This window comes from Zea mays, chromosome 2 (assembly GCF_902167145.1).
Source record: "Zea mays cultivar B73 chromosome 2, Zm-B73-REFERENCE-NAM-5.0, whole genome shotgun sequence".
Lineage (NCBI taxonomy): Eukaryota > Viridiplantae > Streptophyta > Magnoliopsida > Poales > Poaceae > Zea > Zea mays.
The window spans coordinates 199,229,337-199,255,808 of NC_050097.1; the positions used below are offsets into that span (position 1 = coordinate 199,229,337).

Genomic DNA, 26,472 nt, shown 5'->3' on the forward strand with positions numbered 1-26,472 from the left:
GAATGTCACTTCAAGGTCGGAGAGGAGGTCGGAAGCCTTCCTTGTCTTGACTACGATGTCATCGACGTAGGCCTCGACTGTGCGACCGATGTGTTCGCCGAACACATGGTTCATGCACCGCTGGTACGTCACGCCCGCATTCCTCAAACCGAACGGCATGGTGACGTAGCAGTACATGCCGAACGGCGTGATGAAGGAGGTCGCGAGCTGGTCGGACTCTTTCATCCGGATCTGGTGATACCCTCTTTGATGAATCCTGCTGCCATTAGCTTGTGGATTTCTTCGCCAATCACTCTGCGCTTCTCCTCGTCGAATCGGCGCAGAGGCTGCCTGACGGGCCGGGCTCCGGCCCGAATATCCAGCGAGTGCTCGGCGACATCCCTCGGTATGCCGGGCATGTCCGAGGGACTCCACGCAAAGACGTCGGCGTTTGCGCGGAGAAAGTCGACGAGCACTGCTTCCTATTTGGGGTCGAGCCCGGAACCGATCCGGATCTGCTTGGTGGTGTCGCCACCGGGGTCAAGAGGGACGGCCTTGACCGTCTCCGCTGGCTCGAAGTTGCCGGCATGGCGCTTCACGTCTGGCACCTCCTTGGAGAGGTTCTCCAGGTCGGCGATGAGGGCCTCGGACTCGGCGAGGGCCTCGGCGTACTCCACGCACTCCACGTCGCATTCGAACGCGTGTTTGTACGTGGGGCCGACGGTGATGACCCCGTTGGGGCCCGGCATCTTGAGCTTCAGGTAGGTGTAGTTGGGGACGGCCATGAACTTCGCGTAGCATGGCCTCCCTAGTACGGCGTGGTAGGTTCCTCGGAACCCGACCACCTCGAACGTCAGGGTCTCCCTTCGGAAGTTGGAGGGCGTCCCGAAGCAGACGGGGAGGTCGAGTCGCCCGAGGGGCTGGACGCGCTTCCTAGGGATGATCCCGTGGAAGGGCGCAGCGCCTGCTCGGACGGAGGACAGATCGACGCGCAGGAGCTTGAGGGTCTCGGCGTAGATGATGTTGAGGCAGCTGCCCCCATCCATCAGGACCTTGGTGAGCCTGACATTGCCGACAACGGGGTCGACAACGAGCGGGTATTTCCCCGGGCTCGGCACATGGTCGGGGTGGTCGGCCTGGTCGAAGGTGATGGGCTTGTCGGACCAGTCTAGGTAGACTGGCGCCGCCACCTTCACCGAGCAGACCTCCCGACGCTCTTGCTTGCGATGCCGAGCCGAGGCATTCGCCGTATGCCCTCCATAGATCATGAAGCAGTCGCGGACCTCGGGGAACTCTCCTGCTTGGTGATCTTCGTTCTTGTCGTCGTCGCGGGCCCTGCCACCCTCGGCGGGTGGCCCGGCCCTGTGGAAGTGACGCCGAAGCATAACGCACTCCTCGAGGGTATGCTTGACGGGCCCCTGATGATAGGGGCACGGCTCCTTGAGCATCTTGTCGAAGAGGTTTGCACCTCCGGGGGGCTTCCGAGGGTTCTTGTACTCGGCGGCGGCGACAAGGTCCGCGTCAGCGGCGTCGCGTTTCGATTGCGACTTCTTCTTGCCTTTCTTCTTGGCGCCGCGCGGAGCAGACGCCTCGGGAGCCTCTTCCGATGGGCGGCCCTGGGGCTGCTTGTCCTTTCGGAAGATAGCCTCGACCGCCTCCTGGCCAGAGGCGAACTTGGTGGCGATGTCCATCAGCTCGCTCGCCCTGGTGGGGGTCTTGCGACCCAGCTTGCTCACCAGGTCGCGGCAAGTGGTGCCGGCGAGGAACGCGCCGATGACATCCGAGTCGGTGATGTTGGGCAGCTCGGTGCGCTGCTTCGAGAATCGCCGGATGTAGTCCCGGAGCGACTCCCCCGGCTGTTGCCGGCAGCTTCGAAGGTCCCAGGAATTCCCGGGGCGCACGTATGTGCCCTGGAAATTGCCAGCGAAGGCTTGGACCAAGTCGTCCCAGTTGGAGATCTGCCCCGGAGGCAGGTGCTCCAACCAGGCGCGAGCAGTGTCGGAGAGGAACAGGGGGAGGTTACGGATGATGAGGTTGTCGTCGTCCGTCCCGCCCAGTTGGCAGGCGAGGCGGTAGTCCGCGAGCCACAGTTCCGGTCTCGTTTCCCCCGAGTACTTCGTGATAGTAGTCGGGGGTCGGAACCTGGTCGGGAATGGCGCCCGTCGGATGGTCCGACTGAAGGCCTGCGGACCGGGTGGTTCGGGCGAGGGACTTCGGTCCTCCCCGCTGTCGTAGCGCCCCCACGCCTGGGGTGGTAGCCTCGGCGCACCCTTTCGTCGAGGTGGGCCCGTCGATCGCGTCGATGGTGCTCGTTGCCGAGGTGGCCCGGGGCCGCAGGCGCGGTGTTGCGCGTGCGCCCGGTGTAGACCGAGGCTTCCCGCATGAATCGGGAAGTCGCGGCGTGAGGTTCCGAGGGATATCCCTGCCTTCGGGAGGCAGTGCTTTCGACCCGTCGGGCCGCAGTGCCTTCCAGGAGATTCTTGAGCTCTCCCTGGATTCGCCGACCCTCGGTGGTTGATGGCTCCGGCATCGCGCGGAGGAGCATCGCTGCGGCTGCCAGGTTCTGACCAACCCCGCTGGATGCGGGCGGCGGCCTGACCCTGACATCGTTGGCGACGCGGTGCTGGAGACCTTGGGGCAGGTGACGTATTTCTCCGGCCAGGGGTTGGCCCGCCCATGCCTGCCCGACGTCCCGACGGATCGGCTCAAACGCTCCTGTTCCCTCGTTGAGCCTGGCCTGCGCCTCGCGGACTTGCTCGAGTTGTGGGTCGTAACCCCCCGCCGGAGCGGGGACCACAGCTAGCTCCCGTGGGATGTCGGCGCGAGGCACCGGCCTAGGAAGATCACCGTCCTCCGGCATGCCGAGATGGTTGCCTTCGGAGAGATCCCCTAGCTCGATGTGGAAACATTCGCGGCTTGGGCCGCAGCTCTCGTCGCCAAGGCTGCGGCTTCCGTCGGAGCAGTCGGATAGGCAGTAGTCACATGCGGTCATGAAGTCCCGCATGGCACTGGGGTTGCCAAGTCCGGAGAAATCCCAACAGATGCTGGGATCGTCATCTTCCTCGGACCCAGATGGCCCGTAGGTCGAGACGTCCGTCAGTCGGTCCCAAGGCGACCGCATACGAAACCCCAGTGGGGTTGCACTCGCCTCAATGAGAGCGCCCGCCAAAGCGAGGTCGTTTGGCGGGTTGAGGCCGAGTCGAAATGACGTAAGATGGGAGTTAGTCGGTACCTTTTGGTCGACGAGGAGCGACGTAGTCACATCAGGGACTGGTTGCACCGTCATCTCAGGTACGAGGGCGACGTCCTGCAGGCTTTCCGCGAGCGCGCCGGCGTCGTCTTCTTGCTCGGGGTCAGCGTGTCGCGGGGGGACGGCGCTTGCCTTCGTCTTGAACGCGAGGTCGACGTCCGGCGTGCCCTCCGTCGGGGCGTCGGGGGCGTCGATTCGCTCGACGGCCAACGAAGCGCGGCCTCCCGCTTGGCCTTGATGGCCCCGCCTCCTCCTCCGTTGGCGGGGGAGAGAACGGAGCGAGCTCGAATGTTGCTCTTCCACCACGCGGGGAAGAGGTCGTCGATTCCGCCGCCGGCGGGCGGGTTGTCGGCCGCCATTGTCGTTGTCGCGCGGCGGTGGAAGAAGTATCATGTCGTAGCTGCCGTCGAAGGACATGAACTCAAGAGTCCCGAAACGAAGCACCGCCCCGGGCCGGAGAGGTTGCTGAAGACTGCCCATCTGGAGCTTGACGGGGAGCTGTTCGTCAGCACGCAGCAGGCCCCTACCTGGCGCGCCAACTGTCGGCGTTTCGAGACAGGGGGGTCCCTAAGCCGACGAGTGAGTGTGCTGCGTGCCCCAGCCCAGATGGGTCGAGCGCGTGGGCGAGCGCGAAGGGGGGAGAGGCGAGGTGGCCGGAGTCGAGCGTGAGAGAGGTGGAAGTCCCGCGGCCTTCGTGTTCGTCCCGCGCCCAGGTCAGGTGCGCTTGCAGTAGGGGGGTTACAAGCGTCCACGCGGGTGAGGGAAGCGAGCGGCCCCAAGAGAGCGCCTGTCCCGTCCTCGGTCCCGCGCGGCCAACCTTCTCTAAGAAGGCCCTGGTCCTCCCTTTTATAGTCGTAAGGAGAGGATCCAGGTGTACAATGGGGGGTGTAGCGGAGTGCTACGTGTCTAGCGGAGAGAGAGCTAGCGCCCTAGGTACATGCCAATGTGGCAGCCGGAGAGGTCTTGGCACCTTGCTGGCGTGATGTCGTGGCTGTCAGAGGTGCGACGGAGCCTGGCGGAGGGACAGCTGTTGGAGCGGTCGAGTCCCTGCTGACGTTGCCCTGCTTCCGTAAGAGAGCTGGGGGCCGCCGTCGTCATAGAGTTTGTGGAGCGCCATCATTGCCCATCCGGCGGAGCTGGCCGGATGGGACGCCGGTCTTGTTCTCCGTGACCCGAGTCGATTCGGGGTAGGATGATGATGGCGCTTCCTGTTGACGTGGCGGGTCTGTGCCCTAGGCAGGGTGACGTGGGGGCTCCTCCGAAGCCGAGGTTGAGTCTGTCCTCTGTTGCCGAGGCCGAGCCCGAGCCATGGGGTCGGGCGAGGCGGAAGTCGTTCGGCCGAGGCCAGGGCGGAGTCCGAGCCCTGGGGTCGGGTGAGGCGGAGTTTCGTCGTCTTCTGGGTCTTAGCCCGAGTCCGAGCCCTGGGGTCGGGCGAGGCGGAGTTTCGTCGTCTTCCGGGTCTTAGCCCGAGTCCGAGCCCTGGGGTCGGGCGGAGCGGAGTTCGCCGTCTTCCGGGTCTTAGCCCGAGTCCGAGCCCTGGGGTCGGGCGGAGCGGAGTTCGCCGTCTTCCGGGTCTTAGCCCGAGTCCGAGCCCTGGGGTCGGGCGGAGCGGAGTTCGCCGTCTTCCGGGTCTTAGCCCGAGTCCGAGCCCTGGGGTCGGGCGGAGCGGAGTTCGCCGTGGCGCCTTTGGCAAGGCCTGACTGTCTGTCAGACTCACTCTGTCGAGTGGCACCGCAGTCGGAATGGCGCAGGCGGCGCTGTCCTTCTGTCAGACTGGTTAGTGGAGCGGTGGAGTGACGGCGGTCACTTCGGCTCTGCCGGGGGGGCGCGTGTCAGGATAAAGGTGTCAGGCCACCTTTGCGTTAAATGCTCCTGCAATTTGGTCAGTCGGTGTGGCGATTTAGTCAAGGTTGCTTCTGAGCGAAGCCAAGGCCTCGGGCGAGCCGGTGATGTGTCCGCCGTAAAAAGGGGGGCCTCGGGCGAGACGGAAGTCTCTCGAGGTCGGCTGCCCTTGGCCGAGGCTAGGCTCGGGTGAAGCGTGATCGAGTCACTCGTGTGGACTGATCCCTGACTTAATCGTACCCATCAGGCCTTTGCAGCTTTATGCTGATGGGGGTTACCAGCTGAGAATTAGGCGTCTTGAGGGTACCCCTAATTATGGTCCCCGACAAATATGATGGTACAAAACAGGTCAGATATCACGGAAGAATTACTCCCTCCGATTCTTGTAAGGACTTAAGTCTTCTCATACCAATCACCTCAACACATTTCTGAAGGCGTTGAGTATGGTAGAGATTTTGTGAATATATCAGCAAGATTATCACAAGACTTTGTTTGCAAGATGAATAATACAATTTAGGAGCAATATGTTGATTAATGTTGCTCCTGATATAACATGTTTTCATCTGAACAACACAAGCTCAATGATAATTGTCGGTGGTTCAATTGAACCATGCATGGTATGACATTGTTCTCCCATGGACCTCTAGCCCAAAGAATAATAATATGTCTATAGTCATCATCTCAAAAACCCGAGTGGGGAAAATAAATGGTGAGACATATAACTCAGGCAAATATTTGTCTAAGATAATTTAGTCAGAAAATCTGAGAAATCAACATATCAGCTGAGTCTCCTTAAAAAGTATACTCAGTGGCAAACAAGTAGAGAGAGAGACATAATGACAATTATGTCTTTATTGTAGGGAAGATATTGCTTATATATACAAGCGAACTAGTGCCTCCACAAGGGGTGCGTCTCTTGGACTGTCGCACCCAATGGAGGAGATTGAACACACATATTGTAACAGTTGCTACCTTCATGGGACTGTTTGTTGTTCCTGCATGTGTCCATGCCATGGTGACCATGGTGCAACTAGGTACCGGCCGGGCCTTCGACGAGCACCAGGCAGGGGCGGACCCATAGGTGGGTCCAGGTGGGCCACGACACACCCTAAGTCATGCCGACCAAGACCGCACCCAGCCCCATTAGACTGTTCACGATCCAGCGTTTTGTGTTCGCTTCGTCTTCTGTTTCCACTATCCACGTAGAGAACGAACGAGAGAGAGGATAATACAGCTTTGACGTTTTGCTTGACGGTTCATCTTCCTTTATGCTACACGAGTAGGAGACAGGGGACCGGCACCAGGCGAATCGACGATGACGATCGCGACGCCGACGTCGTCTCGCGCTATGGCGTGCCGCTCGCCCACTCCTGGCCCGAGCGCCATCTGCCGCCGCCGAGCCGTCAGATGTCGAGACGCGCCGCCACCCGCTGCGTGCCCAGTCAGGCCAGCCCTGTGCAGCTGCACGCTAGAGCTCCCGCCTCCCGGCCTCCAGCCGACCCGCGAATCACACATGATGCGCCTCGTCCTGTACTCCTTTTGTTCAACAACAACCAACAACAAGCATCGCCTCCCCTCCAACACAGGTATATCTATTTTTAATTGTTGATTTTACATTAGATAGAATTTTACAGCTGGTATATATAGATTAAATAGAATTCAACATAAAATTTTATTTTGTGGCACACCCTATACAAAAATCCTAGGTCCGGCACTGGCACCAGGGCACGGAGGTGACGTGGAACCAGGTGCAGCTGCACTTCCTGCACGGCCCATGGGAGCTAGAGCGTCGACGAGATCCATCTGCTCGTCATGCGCCTCCACGGTCCACGCCTCCTGGGTCGACGCCACGGCGCCCGCCTCGCTATCAACCTTTTCACCGAGCTCTTCACCTTCGGCACGCTGCGTCAGTACCACCTCCAGCACTCGCTGGCCAGCGCCGCCGCGGTCAGGCGCTGGTGTCGACAGATCCTCGGCCGCTCAGTGGCCTAGCCTACCTCCATGCGTGCGGCATCATCCACCGTGACCTCAAGTGCAACATCATCTTCATCAACGGCAGCGGCCAGGGTCAAGATCGGCGACTTTGGCCTCGTCGCCATGGCCCGCAGAATACATGCAGAAGGCCAATTTCATCAACTCAAGCTCCAAATACAAAGAAAGAAAATAGGAAAGGAAGAAAATACATCAAATGACACTGTATTCAAATAGGGGATGATGTGAGTCCTGTTTTTACGAAACAAATGTTTCAGATGGCAAAACAAATGTTAAATAATCCTGTTTGCATGTTGCTAATTTTCAATTTCCGAAACCTAATAGTGTTGATTTCTATGGCAACTGACAGGCCTTGCCTGAGGGTTCTCCACTGGTCGCAGATATATCTAGGGCCATACCGAAGGTGACATGATTGTGGGCATTGAGCGAAAGTGGTTTGGAGGGCAGGTGGCATGCAAGGCTGACAAAATCCAGATAAGTTTCAAACAACTTCGAGTGACACAATATATTTTTATAATTTTTTGTAGGCTCAAATATATCTTGCCTTCGCCAATACCAAAGGGCCTACGGCCATCTTGCCCATACCGGTTGAAACATTGATACTGCCTGGCATGTCATGCTCGTTGCTCGAGATAAGGATTCCACAAATTTTTATTTAAGATAAACTGAGTTCTCAAGGATTATAAATCCTATACGTATTTACAACACACTGATGAAATTACATAATGATGACAGAAACAAGATAGTTTATGGGAAGAAAATACCAAAGCGGACATACAGTTCCATATGCTACATTACATATATAGCCACTCTCACTGACACATCTTACTGCTACATTACGTACCAGCTCTGAGTTCTGTAGTGAACACATGGTGAACACATCTTATTTTTTACCAAATTTCCTCTTCAAGATGGCACATCTTACTGCTACAATCACATAAATCTTCTCATGCAACTCGTCAACAAACATGAAATATGCACTCCTCCAACTCTTTTTGAATAGCATCACACAGAAGATCCACCAAAGGTTAATGACAAACCCTATTGCCATGGCAAGATCCAAATCACGATAATTTGAATTTCCATGTGTGCCTTGGTTTGACGTGTTTCCAGTGCAGATACTAGGTAAAGGGAACCCACATAGATCAATGTTCCCAATGTAAACGGATGCGTCATAAGTGTCGAATTGGTTCCCTGTTGGAATCTTTCCAGACAGATTGTTGTATGAGAGGTTCATGCGGCTTAAATAGGTAAGCCCTGACATACTGGAAGGGATTGAGCCTGACAGCTGGTTGTGTGAGAGATCAAGAGATTCCAGTTGTTTCAGCTGATCGATAGTGACAGGGATTTCCCCACTTAACTGGTTCCAAGACAAGTTAAAACCTTTTAGTGCGACAAGAGCGCCGATGTCTTGAGGTATCACTCCAGTTAAGCTGTTGCATGACAAATCGAGAATCACCATATGGCTGAGCTCACTAGAAAGTTCGAGTTGCTGCCCTTTTGTGGAAACCGAAACTTGTTCTCTAAAACTAACCCAATAGAATTCTGAATTATACAGTTGATAACCTATACCAACTAAGATTATGTCAAGAAAGTAACTGTATCCAGAAGTGCGAGCCATTGCACTCAAGTTGACTATTGAGTGAGGTATGCTTCCAGAAAAGTTGTTGTACGCGAGGTCTAGAAATTGCAGTTGTTTACTCGTTGTAATCTCGGGAATGTGGCCATAAAACATATTTGACCGCAGACGTAACAGTGCCAAGGTTGGCATCTCCTCCCATATCCACACTGGTAGATTCCCGGAGAATTGGCTGTAGGAAAGATCAACAAATGCTACAAATTGACGACCTTTAAAAGCTGAAGGAAACTCTCCTGAGAGATTGTTGGTATTTAGGTTTAATATACGTAATTTCATGAATGGTTCTGAATTCTCTTGGCAATTAGGAAATTCTCCAGTCAGCATGTTTCTAGATAGATCTAATAGTTCCAATTTTTCTAATGAGCACAGTGAAGATGGAATGGTGCCTGATATTGAATTGTTATATAGCAAAAGTTTGCTCAACCATGGGGCTACAAAATCATAAGGCAGTGGTCCTGATAATGAGTTTCTGGATATGTCTATGTAGGTTATATTTTTTGGAAATTTTGGAACTGTACCATTAAATCTATTATTCGACAATACCATGGTATTTGTTGCCATAAATTCCAATGTAGCTGGTAGTGCGCCAAATATCTGATTATCTGATAAATTCAATAACTCCGCTCCTGAAAATACAACCCAAAACCAATCTGGGATTGCATTTATGCTTGCATTTGAAATGCTAAGGATCTTCATGCTTGTTTGTGATTTAAGCCACGATGGGAATGCCGGTCCCAGCTGCAACGAGTCTAAGAGAACCGCCTGCAGTTTGAATGGAGGAATCCAGTCCGGTCTAATTTTTATTTGAAGCTGTGTCAAGCCCAAACCTAAGAACACTAGGTCCGTAAGGCCATTTAAGTGGCCTTCATTGACTACACCGTTTATCTTGTTCCAACGAAGTTCCAAGATAAACAATTTTCTCAGTGTCCATACCCATGCTGGTATTGTCCCTGTGAGCTTGTTGTCTGACAAAACGAAGTAGGTCAGGTTTGTCAGTGGCCCTGGCAGATTTGGGAGCTCCCCACTGATATTGTTCGCAGACAAATCTAACATCTGCAGCTTGTTCCAGTGACAGTTTGGTAATATAACCTTTCCATTAGTTCTGTGATATCCCCTCCAGTATTGCTCCCCTCTAGATCAAGTACCTTCAGGTTGCATAGATGTTTGAAACTTGACGGTATCATGGTTGACATGTGATTATTTGTATTGAAAGAAACTTGTTCAAGTGATGTCATTCTCCCTATCTCGTCGGGAATGGAACCATAGAAGTAACACTGTTTCATGTTAAGAAAAGTGAGGCTAGTTGCATTCCAAAACCAGTTGGGGGCAATAGAAGTGTTAAAGATGTTCCCGGAGATGTCGAGCACCTCGAGTATCGTGAGATTAAACTGACGAAGAGAAGGAGCTGTAGATCTGAGTCCACTCTGTTGCAGAAGTAGTTCCTTTAGTGTAGAAAGCATGTTAATTTCATGAGCCCAATCAACTGCTGTACTAAGATTTACAAAGCTCATGTCTAGGTGCTTCAATGAGGATAGTTGTGACAGTCATGCAAGGTTGACTGAGAAGGGATAGTAGTAAATAGGGTTATAAAAGTCCCAGCATTTGAGATCAAGGTAGACAAGTTTGGTGAGGTTCCCAAGTTGCGGGGGTATCTTTCCATGGAGGTAGGTGTGTGAAAGGTCGAGATGCCTAAGTCTTGACATGGAACCAAGAAACTCCGGTATTTGTACCCCAGAGAAGTTGTTGTAACTCAAGTCTAGATATCTCAGCCGTCGTAAATTAACTAAAGAGTAGCTTATCTCACCTACAAAGTTTCCTGGATTTATGCGCCTAAGATCGAGCTTGACGACGTTGCCAGTTTTTTGGCTGCACCTGATTCCCTTCCAGCTGCAACAGTCTTGACCTTGCCATGATGACAAGTAGAAGTAGTTGTTAGGATCCAGGAGGCTTGCCTTGATTGATAGAAGCGCAGCCCTCTCCTCTAAGATGCAACTCATGTTCAGTGTGGATGAATGGATGGAGGCTATGCCCGGTGGAAAAGAGAGGAGAAGGCACAATGCTATTAGAGTTTCTTGAACAAGAAACCTATAATCAGCCATTATGTTGTGTGTTCTCAATGGGAAAATGATTTTGTAATTGCTGGGTATTTGGTTCATGAATCATGAAGAAGCATACTCAAGTACAGCACTTTGGATTGTGTTATATATAGTGTTCTTCTCACTAAAAGACATCTGTCTACAGTCTACTGATGGAGAAATCATCTTGACCAGGAAGCCCTGCTACCGGCTACCCTGACTCTAGAAGTCTTCATGTCTTTGTCACCAGACACCACACCTCAAAAACAAAGCTGACCAGTATATCATTTTTTATATAATTTTGAATGCACATCAATACGGGAGAATGTCCGTTTGCTCATGAATCGTGATCTGTCGCTGGCAAAGCTATTGTCACGTGCAAGGTTTCAACTGATCTGGACAAATAAAGCTGCCTGATTTTTGAGTCCTGACTTGTCATCAACCCAATGTACAATGCAGGGCATGGCACGTATCTTGTAGCCGTCAAGAATACTAATTTGGAATGTTGCCGCAGGCGATTCTGGTCCAGATATATGATCAATTCAAGCAGAAGCACATAGAGATTATCAGTTCAGGATTAGAGAAAGAAACAATGGTAATATATATATCACGATATTTCATAGAAAGTGACGACAGTGGAGGTGGCGGGTGGTGCTGATCCCGGCGGCACGTCGTCGGAACTTGGCATCTCTGGTACCATATTGTTGGAACTAAGGTTACGGAGGTAGTACGAGTGGTGGGTGAGAGGTAGAGGACCAGGACCCCAGCGCTTGGGCATCGTCGTCCCAGGATGTCCTCGCAGATGAACAGTTGATGAGTTGAGGGGAGGAAGGGTAAGATACTTGCTTGTTTGGTTTATTTCTTAGCCAAAAGGGGCAATATATATGGCTGAGCAGCCTCAAACTCTATCCAAGTCTAATAACCTAATCTTAACAAACCCTATCCGTTCTAACAAACTTTATCTGATGTAACAAACTGAGCAAACCAACGTACTCTATCCATTTTATCTTGTGGATGTGACGACGGTATGAGATGCCGTGCCGGTCATAACAACGTCTCAGTGATGAGTGTATCGTGTTGTAGTAGCATGTACAAGTCCACACTATTAAGTACGAAGTAGTTAGTAGTCGGTGTAGCCATACGTCCTTCATAATGCTTGTGAGTACCTCTATATCATTAGGCGTGGATATAGTGATTGATATACCATATGCATTATATAGTGTTCAGAGATTTGAGATACTGCACTTGTTCTTCTTCCCAGCAACTTGAAGCTCTTTTGATCTATTAATGTTGGGGATTCTCTTTTAATTCTAGGCATTCAGATGAACAATTTCTTTTCTTTATGTATTTTTTGAAGGAAATGGCAGGAGCTCTGCCTAATCATTAAAAGAGATAGTTCAGAAAATACACTGTACAGGTCCGAGGACCGAGATAAGACAGACTAGCAAACACAACGTGAGGACCGCTCCCAACAGACCCGCACAAATCCGCGAAACCACTGCAGCAACCCTAATACTGGAGGAACATGGCTCTCTTGAAAGTGCACACGTCCTCTTTAATCTTCAAGGCTAATTGGATAGGGGTGAGGGCGCTGTTTTCGAATATCCTCCGGTTTCTCTCCTTCCAGATGTTCCATAGGGTGTATATCATGAGGCCGTTGAAGTCACGCTTTTGGTTCTTTGGGAGCGGGGAGGATGTAGCTTCCCACCAGTCTTTTATGCTGGAGAAGTGAGTAGGGTCAGCCTAGCCTGGGCCAGGAGGCTCAAGCCCTCCCAAACTAGAATCTGACGCCACACTGCCCGGGCAAAAGGGCAATGCAAACAGAGGTGGGGGCCGGTCTCCAAGGGACCATTGCAAAGGGAGCAGTTTGGTTGGTGCGGCCAACCCCGAGTGGCCAGATTGTTAGCAGTGAGGAGCTTGTCCTGTAGAAGAATCCAAGCAAAAATCTTGCACTTTTGCTCTGCCCGTGCCCGCCAAACAAAATCAGAATTAATGTGACTGTACGAACCAATGAATTGTGCATTGTAGGCTGATTTTACCGTGAAGACACCGTCGGGGTTCCATTTCCAGGCATGTATTTGACATTAGTAAAACGTCAAAACTGGTAAGTGGATTGAATAGCACCTCTGTACATTGTTTGGTTACAGCACGATGGCGGCGGCGTTGAGCACAGGTTTACTTACGCGCGGCTCTCTGGTTCGTTCCCGATGGACGCGCAGCCCTGAAAACACCAGCTGCGAGGTCGAGTTCAACACGTCGTCGTCCTCAGGGGGGGGCGGAGCCGCGGAGCTGGGGACCTCTGCCTTCTCGGCACCCCAAAGCGTCAGCGCCGCCAGGGCGACGCCATGTCGGGCTCCTCGGCGACGTAGTTCCCGTGCAACTGCTGTACTTGGCGGCAGCGCACATCGCCAGGTCGCCGGCGGACGGACGGCCAATGGAACTCCAAGTACCGTGCATCATGCACAGGTCTAATGGATGCTGAGGTTTCCTTTACATCTGTATCTGCCTATGCCTAAGTCATTGATATGTATCCTAGGAACAGCAAATTTTACTTCAAGAACAAAGGACAAGACAATGCCAAGAGGGGCTTGCTGTTTGACGGAGTCTGTCAATCGCGCAAATCTCCTTTAACCCTTATTTCCACAGTTCCACCAGATCCAGTAATCCTGCTTTTGCATTGTCTTCTGACGCTTGCTGCTTAGTCGAGGGCGTGGTACTGTCAGTCAGTAACTGCTGCTTGGGAAACTACTTTCTTGTTTCATAAGGTGTCTTTGCACAGCTTTCGACTGAGGCTACTGAAATTCTCTCTCGAGTACCGTCTAGAGGCATTCCTCCAGTCTGACCCACCTTTCATCATCAATTCGAACTCTGGGTAGCTGATACGGCCATCCTGTTGAGCATTATTTATGAAATGTTAGCCACTTCCTTTTCTTTTCCTTTTGTTTCAATTGCAGCGTGGTCGAAGTTAATCAGTTTACTGAGTACTAACCTTATCCTTGTCAACCTCACGGATAATGTCGTTAACCACTTGCTCGTTAGGCTTCAGTTCACCGTCACCTAGAGCCTCCATCAGCTCGGCCATCTCAATAAAACCGTTCTTGTCCTTGTCAAAGAACTTGAAAGCCTTAGGTAGATACTCGTCGTTACTGAGCTTTTTAATGTGAAGTAAGACCGTCACAAATTCCTCACAGTCTAACGTGCCACTTCCATGTATATCACCCTGCAAAACGAATAAAGTTTGTTAGGTCATTGCAGTGATAGTTGATCTGTGCAACTTTGTAGTGTGTGGGCATTGATTTCATAATATGAATTACAATATAAGAATAGCAAATGGTGATCCTTGCACTGACCGCTTGTAACAGCATCTTTATCTCTTCCTCTGGAACAGGATGACCGTTTATCCGGAAACCCTCTTTGAGATCTTCAAGTGACAAATTGCCGTCATTGTCCTTGTCCATGGTACGGAACATCTGATTGTATTGGTCAACCTCTTCCGTCGGTAAATTCATGGCGACCACCTGCATTAATAATTGGCACAAAAAAAATCACTTGAAGGAATTAAGGGTAGTAACAGCAAGTTATCTGCAACCTACTCCAAGTGCCTTCTTCTTAAACTTGTTCATGGACGAGAGCTGCTTCAGCCTCGACCGAACCACCTCTCCGAGTGACGCGTTTGAAGCCTTATCAGCATTCTTGAGCCAAGGATGCTCTGTTTTTTTGATTTCATGAGGATAAAGTGATCATAGTTCAGGCCAGGGCAACCTTCCCATTCTGTTATCTACCGAATTCTCCTAATGAAAAGCACGGATGCAGTCTGCCCTTTGAGCTGAAGGCTACTAACCGAGGACTTGTTTTGCCGTCAACCGTGTACAAGGGTCTGGGTCAAGCATCTTCCTGACAAGATCCTTTGCACTCTGGGAGACCTTGGGCCATGGATCCTTCTGTAAGTTAATTACTCCCCGTAGTATCGACTGTGCAATCTTCTCATCGGAGTCTGCAATCGTTGGCGCATCAGCAGTAGTAGCTCACTACTCCTGATCGCTGAAGGGACTACGAGAACGAAAAGAGGGCAGCAAAGCATTCACCTCCCCAGAACGGCGGGAATCCGCAGAGGAGGAGGTGCAGGATGACGCCGGCGCTCCACACGTCTATCTCTGGCCCATAGCTTCTCTTGAGAACCTCTGGAGCCATGTAGCACCCGCTGCCAACCACTTCGGCGAACCGATCCCCTGCACAGGCAGAGGCAGAGGTTTCCATGTCATAGAGATCCCAGCTCTGAACATGTATATGGCAGCGTGAGCCGGGCTCGTGATGGAGATGCGGTAGCCGTCCGTACCAGGCTTGAAGAACACGGAGAGGCCGAAGTCGATAGCCTTGAGAGGCGACTCCTCCGACTTGTTCACGAACAGGAAGTTCTCCGGCTTCAGGTCCCTGTGCATCACTCCGTTCTCGTGGCACAGCTGCGTATCGGGGGCGTAAGGCGCTGGCGAACTCATGCGCGGCCTCGCTCGGGCCGTCGGCTGGCCAATGGACGACGGACGGCTCGGTGGTTACCTGCACGACCTCGACGATGGTGCGGGCGAGCTTGGCGGCGGCGCGCTCGGAGTAGTGCTCCCGCTCGAAGATGCGGTCGAAGAGCTCGCCGCCCTCGCAGAGCTCCACGACGAGGTGCACGCCGTCGTCGTCCTCGCACGCCTCGCGCAGGCGCACCACCCTGCCCCCGCCCGCCTCCGACATGCGCCGCGTGATCTCCACCTCGCGCCGCACGTCGTCCGCGTCGAGCCCGGCGCGGCGCAGGAGCAGCCGCTTCCGCCGGATCGTCTTGCACGCCAGGGCCTCCCCCGTGGCGGCATCCTCGCACCGCCGCGTGACGCCGAACTCGCCGCGCCCAAGCTCCGCGCCGAGCCGGTACCGCCGCGAGAAGTCCGGGTCGACGGTGCCGGAGTCGCCCAGGATAGAGGCGTGCTTCCTGCGCTTCCTCTTCCTCTCCTTGCCGGTGACGCTGTCGTGGCTGGCGACGGGGAGGACGGCAGCGGCACCCCGGCATCCGCGGCGCAGCATCTTCAGCCTGGTGGCCGCAATGGCGGAGTACCAACCACCCATGGCGCCACCGTCGCCCGACGCCGGGTGCTCGCTAGCTCCGCCGCTAGCGCTCTCGTGCCTCGACCTTCCCTTGCCGTCTCCTCGGTCTAATTCCGGCGAGAGCGCGATCGGGGAACGGCCCGACAGGCCGACACTTCCAATCGTTGGCCGGCTGGCCGCCAGTGCCGGGGCGTGTTCTGGCCCGACACTTTTTATGCTTAACTTTTTTTTAAGTTTGATTTTAATAAAGATGACTATGAACTCTATTTCCTTTCATGCTTAACTTTTTTTTAACTTTGTAATAAGTGTAGTCTGCTTCTTCTGCTGAAGAGATGAAACCGGATATCTAATTCTACTAGTCAGTTGTCCGTGCGTTGCGACGGCTTACAACAATACCCACGTAAACTATCTATCAAAAAAATTTCAAGATTTTTTATTGATTGTCTCCGCTCTCTCTATAATATATTTTTTGATTTGGCTAACTGATATTATTGTTTACTCCATGCAAATATGTCTTGTTATAACACAGCCAATGAAGTGAGCGATTAGAAGAGAGTTCACAACGATTGACTGAATGAACAGAGATTATAAAATGACATAATTCCATCATACAGAGACCAAATAAGAGAAAGTTTGTGAGATCAAGTTTATAAAATAAGTCCCATGAAGCTAAATTTATAAAAAAGATAGATCAAAATATGGAGTGATTGCGAAAGTCAAGCGTCAATAAAAATGGATGCGCTCCATATAAATTACGCTACTTCATAGCAATTACTAACGTTTAAAACCAACAAATAACCTTTCATTTTGCTGTTAGTGTGACAAATCATTGCTGCTCCATCCAATTCAGCAACCTCAAACACCATGTAGTCCATTGTGCCAATGTGATCTCAGAAACGACCTAATGCTTGCAAGAGCAAAGAACGTCGTGTCGTGCTTGGGCTGTAGCCTCGGCCCGTAGTGCTGGCCCGGCCCGACACATTTATTTTTTTATTTTACAAAAAAACGTATATACCTATATACAATTTATATTCAATATTAAAAACATCTTACTGTAATGTTCTACTGGTTAGACAGTTTCATCCAGTGTCTCCCGCCCTTCTTCCATCAGGGCATGAGTTCGAATCACACCTTCTACACCATTTTTTTACATTTTACGCTGATTTAATTAAATGGATCGACGGACTAACGGGTTGTCCCGATACAGTTAGCAGGACGGCATGACGTGCATGTGCCATAGTTGTGGCCCGTGTCGGGCGTCGTTACGCTGATTAAGTTAAATGGGCGTCGTTACGCTGATTTAATTAAATAGATCGACGGGCTAACGGGCTGACCCGACACAGTTAGCAGGCCGGCATGACGTGCTTGTGTCATAGTTGTGGCCCACGTGCATCTAGCCCGTGTCGAGCGTCGTTTGACATCTATAGCGTGCAGCAGATTAATTTAAAATAGCTGAGGGATTATTTGTAAAAAAATAACGCATGATGACCGTTGAAACTGGTGCTTTAAGTATAGTATAGATTATTGAGCAAATTTATAACTCAATTTTTCCAAAACATTTCTATTTTTTTAATAGCTAGTTTGGTAACTATATTTTGCTGAAGGTTTCTTATTTTCCCGAGAAAAAAATAAACTAATTTAATTTGAAAAAAATAAAAATCTATTAGAAAAATAGGGTTATCAAACTAGGTCTAAGGAAAGATAAACTAATTTCTTTTAAGAAAATAGGATTTTAAAATAAGGTTCCACACTAGCCCTAAGAAGAAAAAAGTGCGGACATAATAACCACCTACTTCTTTATTTAGCATGCATAAAATCTTAGTTATAGACATCCACATATATGCAATGTTTTTTTAGAAAAATTGTAGATGCTAAACTAGGTATCTAAATTAAATTTTGTCGTGTACCGTAATTAGGGGTACTCCAACACTCCTAAACATTGCTGGTAACCACCATCAGCACAAGCTGCAGAGACTGATGGGCGCGATTCAGGTCAAGACTTCGTCTACTCAAGGGACGCGATCTCGCCTCGCCCGAGCCCAGCCTCGGGCGGGAACAGTAGTCCCAGGCGAATTCACGCCTCGCCCGAGGGCCTTTTCAAGCAACGGACGCACCCTCGACTCGCCCGAACCCCAGCTCGGGCAGGCTTCGTTGTGAAGCAACCTTGGCCAAATCGCCTCACCAACCGACCGTATCGCAGGCGCATTCAATGCGAGGATCGCCTGACGCCTTATCCTGACACACGTGTCTCAGTCGGCAAGGTCGAAGTGACCGCAGTCACTTCGCCCTTCCACTGACCGACTTGACAGGAAAACAGCACCGCTCGCCCCGCTCCGACTGTTGTGCCACCCGCCAGAGTGAGGCTAGCAATAGCCAAGTTCAGCCTCAGGCGCAACAGGAAGCTCCGCCTCGCCCGATCCCAGGGCTCGGCCTCAACCTCGGCCTCGAAAGGAGGACTCCGCCTCGCCCGACCCCAGGGCTCGGCCTCAACCTCGGCCTCGGAAGGAGGATTCCGCCTCGCCCGACCCCAGGGCTTGGCCTTAACATCGGCCTCGGAGGGTGGTCTCCGCCTCGCCCGACCCCAGGGCTCGGCCTCAACCTCGACCTCGGGAGGAATCGTGTCCTCGCCCGACCCCGGCCTCGGCCTCAGGAGGAGTCTCCGCCTCGCCCGACCTTGGGCTTGGACCGACCACGCCACGAGGGATACATCATTACCCTACCCCTAGCTAGCTCAGGCTACGGGGGAACAAGACCGACGTCCCATCCAGGCTCGCCCCGGTAACAAGTAATGATGGATCCCCGCGTGTGTCCATGACAACGGTGGTTCTCAGCACCTTACGGAAGCAAGGAGACGTCAGCAAGATCCCAGCAGCCCCGACAGCTGTGCTTCTATAGGGCTCAAGCGCTCCTCCGACGGCCACGATACCGCGTACACAGGGCTCTAGCACCTCTCCGAAAGCCACGTTGGCATGTACACAGGGCTCAGGCACCTCTCTGCTGGACACGTTAGCGCATAGCTACACCCCCATTGTACACCTGGACCCTCTCCTTGCATCTATAAAAGGAAGGTCCAGGGCCCTCATGCGAGAGGGTCGCGCGGGAGGACGGGCTGACGAACAGGCTCGCTCTCTCTCCCTCGCGAACGCTTGTAACCCCTACTATGAGCGCATCCCCCTGGCGCAGGATAGCACGAGCCGCGTTTTCCCCCCTTGTGTTCCATCTCGCGCCAACCCATCTGGGCTGGGACACGCAGCGACAATTTTACTCGTCGGTCCAGGGACCCCCCGGGGTCGAAACGCCGACAGTTGGCGCGCCAGGTAGGGGCCTGTTGTGTGTTGACGAACAACTTCCCGTTGAGTTCCAGATGGGTAGCCTCCAGCAACCTCTTCAGCCCGGGACACTGCTCCGCTTCAGGAGTCTCGAGTTCATGTCCCTCGACGACAGCTACGACATGGTACTCCTCCCTCCGCAGCGCGACAGCGACAACGACGGCCGACAGCTCGCCCGGCGGTGGCGAACTCGACGACGTCTTCCCTCCGTGGTGGAAGAGCAGCATCCGGGTTTGTTCCGTCACCTTCCTCGCCACAGGAGGAGGAGACGGGGCAATCGTGGCCAGGCAGGAGGCGGCACCTCGTCGGCTGTCGAGCGAGTCGACGACGCCGGCACCCCTGCGGGGGACATGTCGGGCGTTGTCCTCGCGCCTGAGACAACGACGAGTGTCGCTTCCCCGCAACATGCCAACCCCAAGCGGATAGATGACGCCAGCACACTCGCGAAGGACTTGCTGGGCGTTAGCCTCGTACTTGAGATAACGGTGCAGTCCGTCCCCGACGCGACTTCGTCACCATCCATCGATCAAAAGGTACCGTCCGTTTTCCACCCTGTGCCTTTTAGATTCAGCTTCGATCCACCAAGCGACCCCGCTTCGGTGAGCGCTTTCATAAAGGCATATCCTAACCTTCCGGGGTACCATATGTGGTCAACCTGGGACCGACTGACGACCGTCTCAACCTACGGGCCCCCGGGTTCCGAGGAAGAGGACGAGCCCGACTTTGGTTGGGATTTCTCCGGGCTCGGTAATCCTCGTGCCATGCGAGACTTCATGACCGCATGTGACTACTGCCTCTCCGATTGCTACGATGATGGCCACAGCCTAACGACGAGGGTTGTTGCCCAAGTCGCGAATGTTTCCACGTCGATCTAGGGGGTCACGACGAAGGCAACCACCTTGGTATGCTGGAGGATGACGATCCCCCTGGGCCTGCGCCTCGCGTTGACATCCTACGGGAGCTAGCTGTGGTCCCAGTCCCTGCGGGGGGTCAGGACACACAGCTCGAGCAAATCCGCGAGATGCATGCCAAGCTCGACGAGGAAGCAGGACAACTTGTGCAGCTCCGGCAAAACATCGAGCAGGAGTGGGCAGGCTGAGCACTCACCGGAGAAGAGCGTCATCAGGCCCAGGACGACCAACGCCGTATCGTTGACGATGCCAGGGCAAGACTGCCCCCAGCCTCCAGCGGGGTCGGCCAGAATCTGGCTGCAGCGGCAATACTGCTCCGAGCAATGCCGGAGCCATCCACCACCGAGGGACGGCGTATCCAGGGAGAACTCAAGAATCTCCTGGAGGATGTCGTGGTCCGACGGGCCGAGAGCTCTGCCTCCCGAAGGCAAGGGTACCCCCCGAAGCATCGCGCAGCAACTTCCCGACTCATGCGAGAGGCCTCGGTCCACACCGGGCGCACGCGGGACGCGACGCCTGCGGCCCCGGGTCGCCTCGGCAACGAGCACCACCACCGCGACCGTCGAGCCCGCCTCGACGAGAAGGTGCGCCGAGGTTACCACCCCAGGCGTGGGGGACGCTACGACAGTGAGGAGGATCGGAGCCCCTCGCCCGAACCACCAGGTCCGCAAGCCTTCAGCCGGGCCATACGGAGGGCGCCGTTCCCGACCCGGTTCTGAGCCCCGACTACCATCACTAAGTACTCGGGGGAAACAAGGTCGGAGTTGTGGCTTGCGGACTACCGGCTGGCTTGCCAGCTGGGTGGAACGAACGATGACAACCTCATCATCCGCAACCTCCCCCTGTTCCTCTCCGACGCCACCCCTGGAGCATCTTCCTCCTGTGCAGATCTCCAACTGGGATGACCTGGTCAAGGCTTTCGCTGGAAACTTCTAGGGCACGTGTGTGCGCCCTAGAAACTCCTGGGATCTCCGAAGCTGCCGCCAGCAGCCAGGGGAATCCCTGCGAGAGTACATCCGACGGTTTTCGAAGCAGCGCACCGAGCTGCCCAACATCACCGACTCGAATGTCATCGGGGCGTTCCTCGCCGGCACCACTTGCCGTGACCTGGTGAGCAAACTGGGCCGCAAGACTCCCACCAAGGCGAGCGAGTTGATGGACATCGCCACCAAGTTTGCCTCTGGTCAGGAGGCGGTCGAAGCCATCTTTCGAAAGGACAAGCAGCCTCAGGGACGCCAGCAGGAAGATGTCCCCGAGGCGTCTGCCCAGCGTGGCGCGAAGAAGGCGAAAAAGAAGTCGCAAGCGAAACGCGACGCCGCCGACGCAGATCTTGTCGCTGCCGCCGAGCACAGGAACCCTTGGAAGCCTCCCGGAGGGGCCAACCTGTTCGACAAGATGCTCAAGGAGTCGTGCCCCTACCACCGGGGTCCCGTCAAGCACACCCTTGAGGAATGCGTCATACTTCAGCGCTACTTCCATAAGACCGGTCCCCCGGCGGAAGGTGGCAAAGGCCAAGACAACGACAAGAAGAAGGGCGACAATGCAGAGGAGTTCCCTGAGGTCCACGACTGTTTCATGATCTACGGTGGGCAAGTGGCGAACGCCTCGGCTCGGCACCGCAAGCAGGAGCATCGGAAGGTCTGCTCGGTAAAGGTGGCGGCACCAGTCTACCTAGACTGGTCCGACAAGCCCATCACCTTCGACCAAGGCGACCACCCCGACTGCGTGCCGAGCCTAGGAAAGTACTCGCTCGTTGTCGACCCCGTTATCGGCAACTTCAGGCTCACCAAGGTCCTCATGGACGGAGGCAGCAGCCTCAACATCATCTATGCTGAGACCCTCGGGCTCTTGGAAATCGATCTGTCCACGATCCGGGCCGGTGCGGCGCCCTTTCACGGGATCATCCCCGAGAAGCACGTCCTGCCCCTTGGACAACTCGATCTGCCCGTCTACTTCGGAGCTCCCTCCAACTTCCGAAAGGAAGCCCTCACGTTCGAGGTGGTCGGGTTCCGAGGAACCTACCACTCGGTGCTGGGGAGACCGTGCTACGCCAAGTTCATGGCCGTCCCCAACTACACCTACCTCAAGCTCAAGATGTCAGGCCCCAACAGGGTCATCACTGTCGGATCCACGTACCGACACGCGTACGAATGCAGCGTGGAGTGCGTGGAGTACGCTGATGCCCTCACCGAGTCCGAGGCCCTCATCGCTGACCTGGAGTGCCTCTCCAAGGAGGTGCCAGATGCGAAGCGCCACGCCGGCAACTTCAAACCAGCTGAGGCGGTTAAGTCTGTCCCTCTCGACCCCAGCAACGACGCCTGCAAGCATGTTCGGATTGGCTCCGAGCTCGACCCCAAATAGGAAGCAGTGCTCGTCGACTTTCTCCGCGCGAATGCTGAGGTGTTTGCGTGGAGTCCCTCTGACATGCCCGGCATACCGAGGGATGTCGCCGAGCACTCACTGGATATCCGAGCCGGTGCCCGACCCGTGAAGCAGCCTCTGCGCCGTTTCGACGAAGAAAAGCGCAGAGCCATAGGCGAGGAGATCCACAAGCTGATGGCTGCAGGGTTCATCAAAGAGGTATTCCATCCTGAATGGTTAGCCAACCCTGTGCTTGTGAAAAAGAAAGGTGGGAAATGGAGGGTGTGTGTAGACTACACTGGTCTAAACAAAGCATGTCCGAAGGTTCCCTACCCTCTGCCTCGCATCGATTAGATTGTGGACTCCACTGCTGGGTGCGAAACCCTGTCATTCCTCGACGCCTACTCAGGTTATCACCAAATCAAGATGAAAGAGTCTGACCAGCTCACGACTTCTTTCATCACACCTTTTGGCATGTACTGCTATACTACTATGCCATTTGGCTTGAGGAATGCAGGTGCAACATATCAAAGGTGCATGAACCATGTGTTCGGAGAGCACATCGGCCGAACGGTCGAGGCTTACGTCGATGACATCGTTGTCAAGACGAGGAAAGCCTCCGGCCTCCTCTCTGACCTTGAAACGACATTCAAGTGTCTGAGAGCGAAGGGCGTGAAACTCAACCCCGAGAAGTGTGTCTTCGGAGTCCCCCGAGGCATGCTCCTGGGGTTCATCGTCTCCGAGCGGGGCATCGAGGCCAACCCGGAGAAAATCGCGGCCATCACCAACATGGGGCCTATCAAAGATTTGGAAGGAGTACAAAGGGTCATGGGATGCCTTGCGGCTCTGAGCCACTTCATCTCGTGCCTCGGCGAATAAGGCCTACCCTTGTACCGCCTCTTAAGGAAGACCAAGCACTTCACTTGGACCCCCGAGGCCGAGGAAGCCCTCAGAAACTTAAAGGCGCTCCTTACAAACACGCCCGTCTTGGTGCCCCCTGCTGCGGGAGAAGCCCTCTTGATCTACATAGCCGCAACCACTCAGGTGGTCAGCGCCCCGATCATAGTCGAGAGACGAGAAGAAGGGCATGCACTGCTCGTCCAGAGGCCGGTCTACTTCATCAGTGAAGTGCTATCCGAGACCAAGATCTGCTACCCGCAAATTCAGAAGCTACTGTACGCAGTAATTCTGACGCGACGAAAGTTGCGACACTATTTCGAGTCTCATCCGGTGACTGTGGTGTCATCCTTCCCCCTGGGGGAGATCATCCAGTGCCGAGAGGGCTCGGGTAGGATAGCAAAGTGGGCGGTGGAGATCATGGGCAAGACAATCTCGTTCGCTCCTCGAAAGGCCATCAAGTCCCAAGTCTTGGCGGACTTCGTGGCTGAATGGGTCGACACCCAATTACCAACGGCTCCGATCCAACCGGAACTCTGGACCATGTACTTCGATGGGTCGCTGATGAAAACAGGAGCCAGCGCGGGCCTGCTCTTCATCTCACCCCTCGGGAAGCATCTCCGCTACGTGCTGCGCCTCCATTTCCCGGCGTCAAACAACATGGCCGAGTACGAGGCTCTGGTTAATGGGTTGCGCATCGCCATCGAGCTAGGGGTTCGGCGCCTCGACGCTCGTGGTGACTCACAGCTTGTCATTGACCAAGTCATGAAGAACTCCCACTGCCGCGACCGGAAGATGGAGGCCTACTGTGACGAAGTTCGGCGCCTGGAAGACAAGTTCTACGGGCTCGAGCTCAACCACATCGCTCGACAGTACAACGAGACTGCGGATGAGCTAGCTAAAATAGCCTCGGGTGGACAACGGTTCCCCCGGACGTCCTCTCCAGAGACATACATCAACCCTCCATCAAGACCGACAACACGCCCGAGCCCGAGGAGGCCTCGGCCCAGCCCGAGGTATCCTCGGCCGTCGAGGGTGAGGCACTGCGCGTCGAGGGAGAGCGGAATGGGGTCACGCCTAATCGAAACTGGCAGACCCCGTACCTGCAATATCTCCACCGAGGAGAGCTACCCCTCGACAAGGTCGAAGCTCGGCGACTGGCGCGGCGCGCCAAGTTGTTCGTCTTACTGGGTGATGAAAAGGAGCTCTACCACCGCAGCCCCTCAGGCATTCTCCAACGATGCATATCCGTCGCCGAAGGATAGGAGCTATTGCAAGAGATACACTCGGGGGCTTGCGGTCACCATGCAGCACCTCGAGCCCTTGTTGGGAACGCCTTCCGACAAGGCTTCTACTAGCCGACCGCGGTGGCCGACGCCACTAGGATTGTACGCTCTTGCCAAGGGTGCCAATTCTATGCGAGATAGACGCACCTACCCGCTCAGGCTCTGCAGACAATACCCGTCACCTGGCCGTTTGCTGTGTGGGGTCTAGACCTCATCGGTCCCTTGCAGAAGGCACCTGGGGGCTTCTCGCACCTGCTGGTCGCCATCGACAAATTCTCCAAGTGGATCGAGGTCCGACCCCTAACCAGCATCAGGTCCGAGCAGGCGGTGGCGTTCTTCACCAACATCATCCATCGCTTTGGGGTCCCAAACTCCATCATCACCGACAATGGCACCCAGTTCACTGGGAAGAAGTTCCTGGACTTCTGCGAGGACCACCACATCCGTGCGGACTGGGCCGCCGTAGCTCACCCCATGACGAATGGGCAGGTGGAGCGCGCCAATGGTATGATTCTGCAGGGACTTAAACTAAGGATCTACAACGACCTCAACAAGTTCGACAAGTGATGGATGAAAGAGCTACCCTCGGTGGTCTGGAGTCTGAGGACGACACCAAGCCGAGCCACGGGTTTCTCGCCGTTCTTTCTAGTCTATGGGGCCGAGGCTATCTTGCCCACAGACTTAGAATACGGTTCCCCGAGGACAAAGGCGTACGACGACCGAAGCAACCAGACCAGCCGAGAAGACTCACTGGACCAGCTCGAAGAGGCTCGGGACGTGGCCTTACTACACTCGACGCGGTATCAGCAGTCTCTGCGACGCTATCACGCCCAAGGGGTTCGGCCCCGAGACTTCCAGGTGGGAGACTTGGTACTTCGGCTGCGGCAGGACGCCCGAGGGTGCCACAAGCTTACTCCTCCCTAGGAAGGGCCGTTCATCATCGCCAAGATTTTGAAGCCCGGGACATACAAGCTCGCCAACGATCAAGGCAAGGTCTACAACAACGCTTGGAACATCTGACAGCTACGTCGCTTTTACCCTTAAAATGTTTTCAAGTCGTTCATATACCTCGTTTTCTATACATACACAAATAAAGTCTAACCGTCAAGGAAGGGTCAGCCTTGCCTCGGCAAAGCCCGACCCTCCCTCGAGGGCTAGAAGGGGGGAACTGTGGGGGATAGATATCCCCTGGGTCCACTAAAGAAGTAAAAGGCCTCACGAAAGGCCCAAGGGCCCAATAATTCGTAAGGTCATTCTTTCGTGGGCCTAGGGAAAGACAACCAACAAAGAAGAGAAGACGTGAGACCCGGACGGCCCACAACGTCGAACGAATGAATCGCAACAGAGACCCGACTTTCCCGCGCTGAAGCCCCCATGCAACGGAGCCATGCGAGGATAAGTCGGCGAGGGTTACGTAGGGATAAACTCAAGAGGTTCACTATCTTTTAGCTACTTGTTGTTATCATATCACATGTACTGCCCCACGGTCGAGTATATAAGGCCTAGGGGGCACCCCTTCAGAACGATCGACCCTATTCTACTTAGCCACCCACAAAAACTCTCTGCGCCCTCTATCCAGAGAATCCTCTTGTAACCACGCTCATATACTCACCAGGACGTAGGGTGTTACGCACTTCTAAGCGGCCCGAACCTGTAAATCTTGTCCATTGTCCCTCGTGCGATCGGCACGAACCATTTTGCTACAGTCGTCGACACCGTCCTACTCCTAAAAACACCTTGAGGGGCAACCCCGGGTGTGCGGTCGGACCCAAAACACCGACAGCTGGCGCGCCAGGTAGGGGGTGTGTCGACGATCCAAGCTAGCTCAA

At 54.1% G+C, this 26,472-nt stretch overlaps 1 protein-coding gene and 1 pseudogene across 1 annotated transcript; both read right to left on the bottom strand.

The window, feature by feature from the left end:
• Positions 1-7,696: 7,696 nt before the first annotated feature.
• On the bottom strand, positions 7,697-12,757 carry LOC118476408 (receptor-like protein EIX1; annotated as a pseudogene).
• Positions 12,758-12,850: 93 nt separating this feature from the next.
• On the bottom strand, positions 12,851-16,127 carry LOC103647581 (calcium-dependent protein kinase 22). Its single transcript, XM_008672096.4, has 8 exons — positions 15,332-16,127; positions 15,114-15,237; positions 14,863-15,006; positions 14,619-14,771; positions 14,371-14,486; positions 14,128-14,295; positions 13,767-13,997; positions 12,851-13,667 (listed from the first exon to the last, which is right to left on the bottom strand). Exons 1-8 carry the CDS (start codon positions 15,878-15,880, stop codon positions 13,536-13,538), a joined length of 1,617 nt encoding a protein of 538 aa, XP_008670318.1. The 5' UTR covers positions 15,881-16,127; the 3' UTR covers positions 12,851-13,535.
• Positions 16,128-26,472: the final 10,345 nt, after the last annotated feature.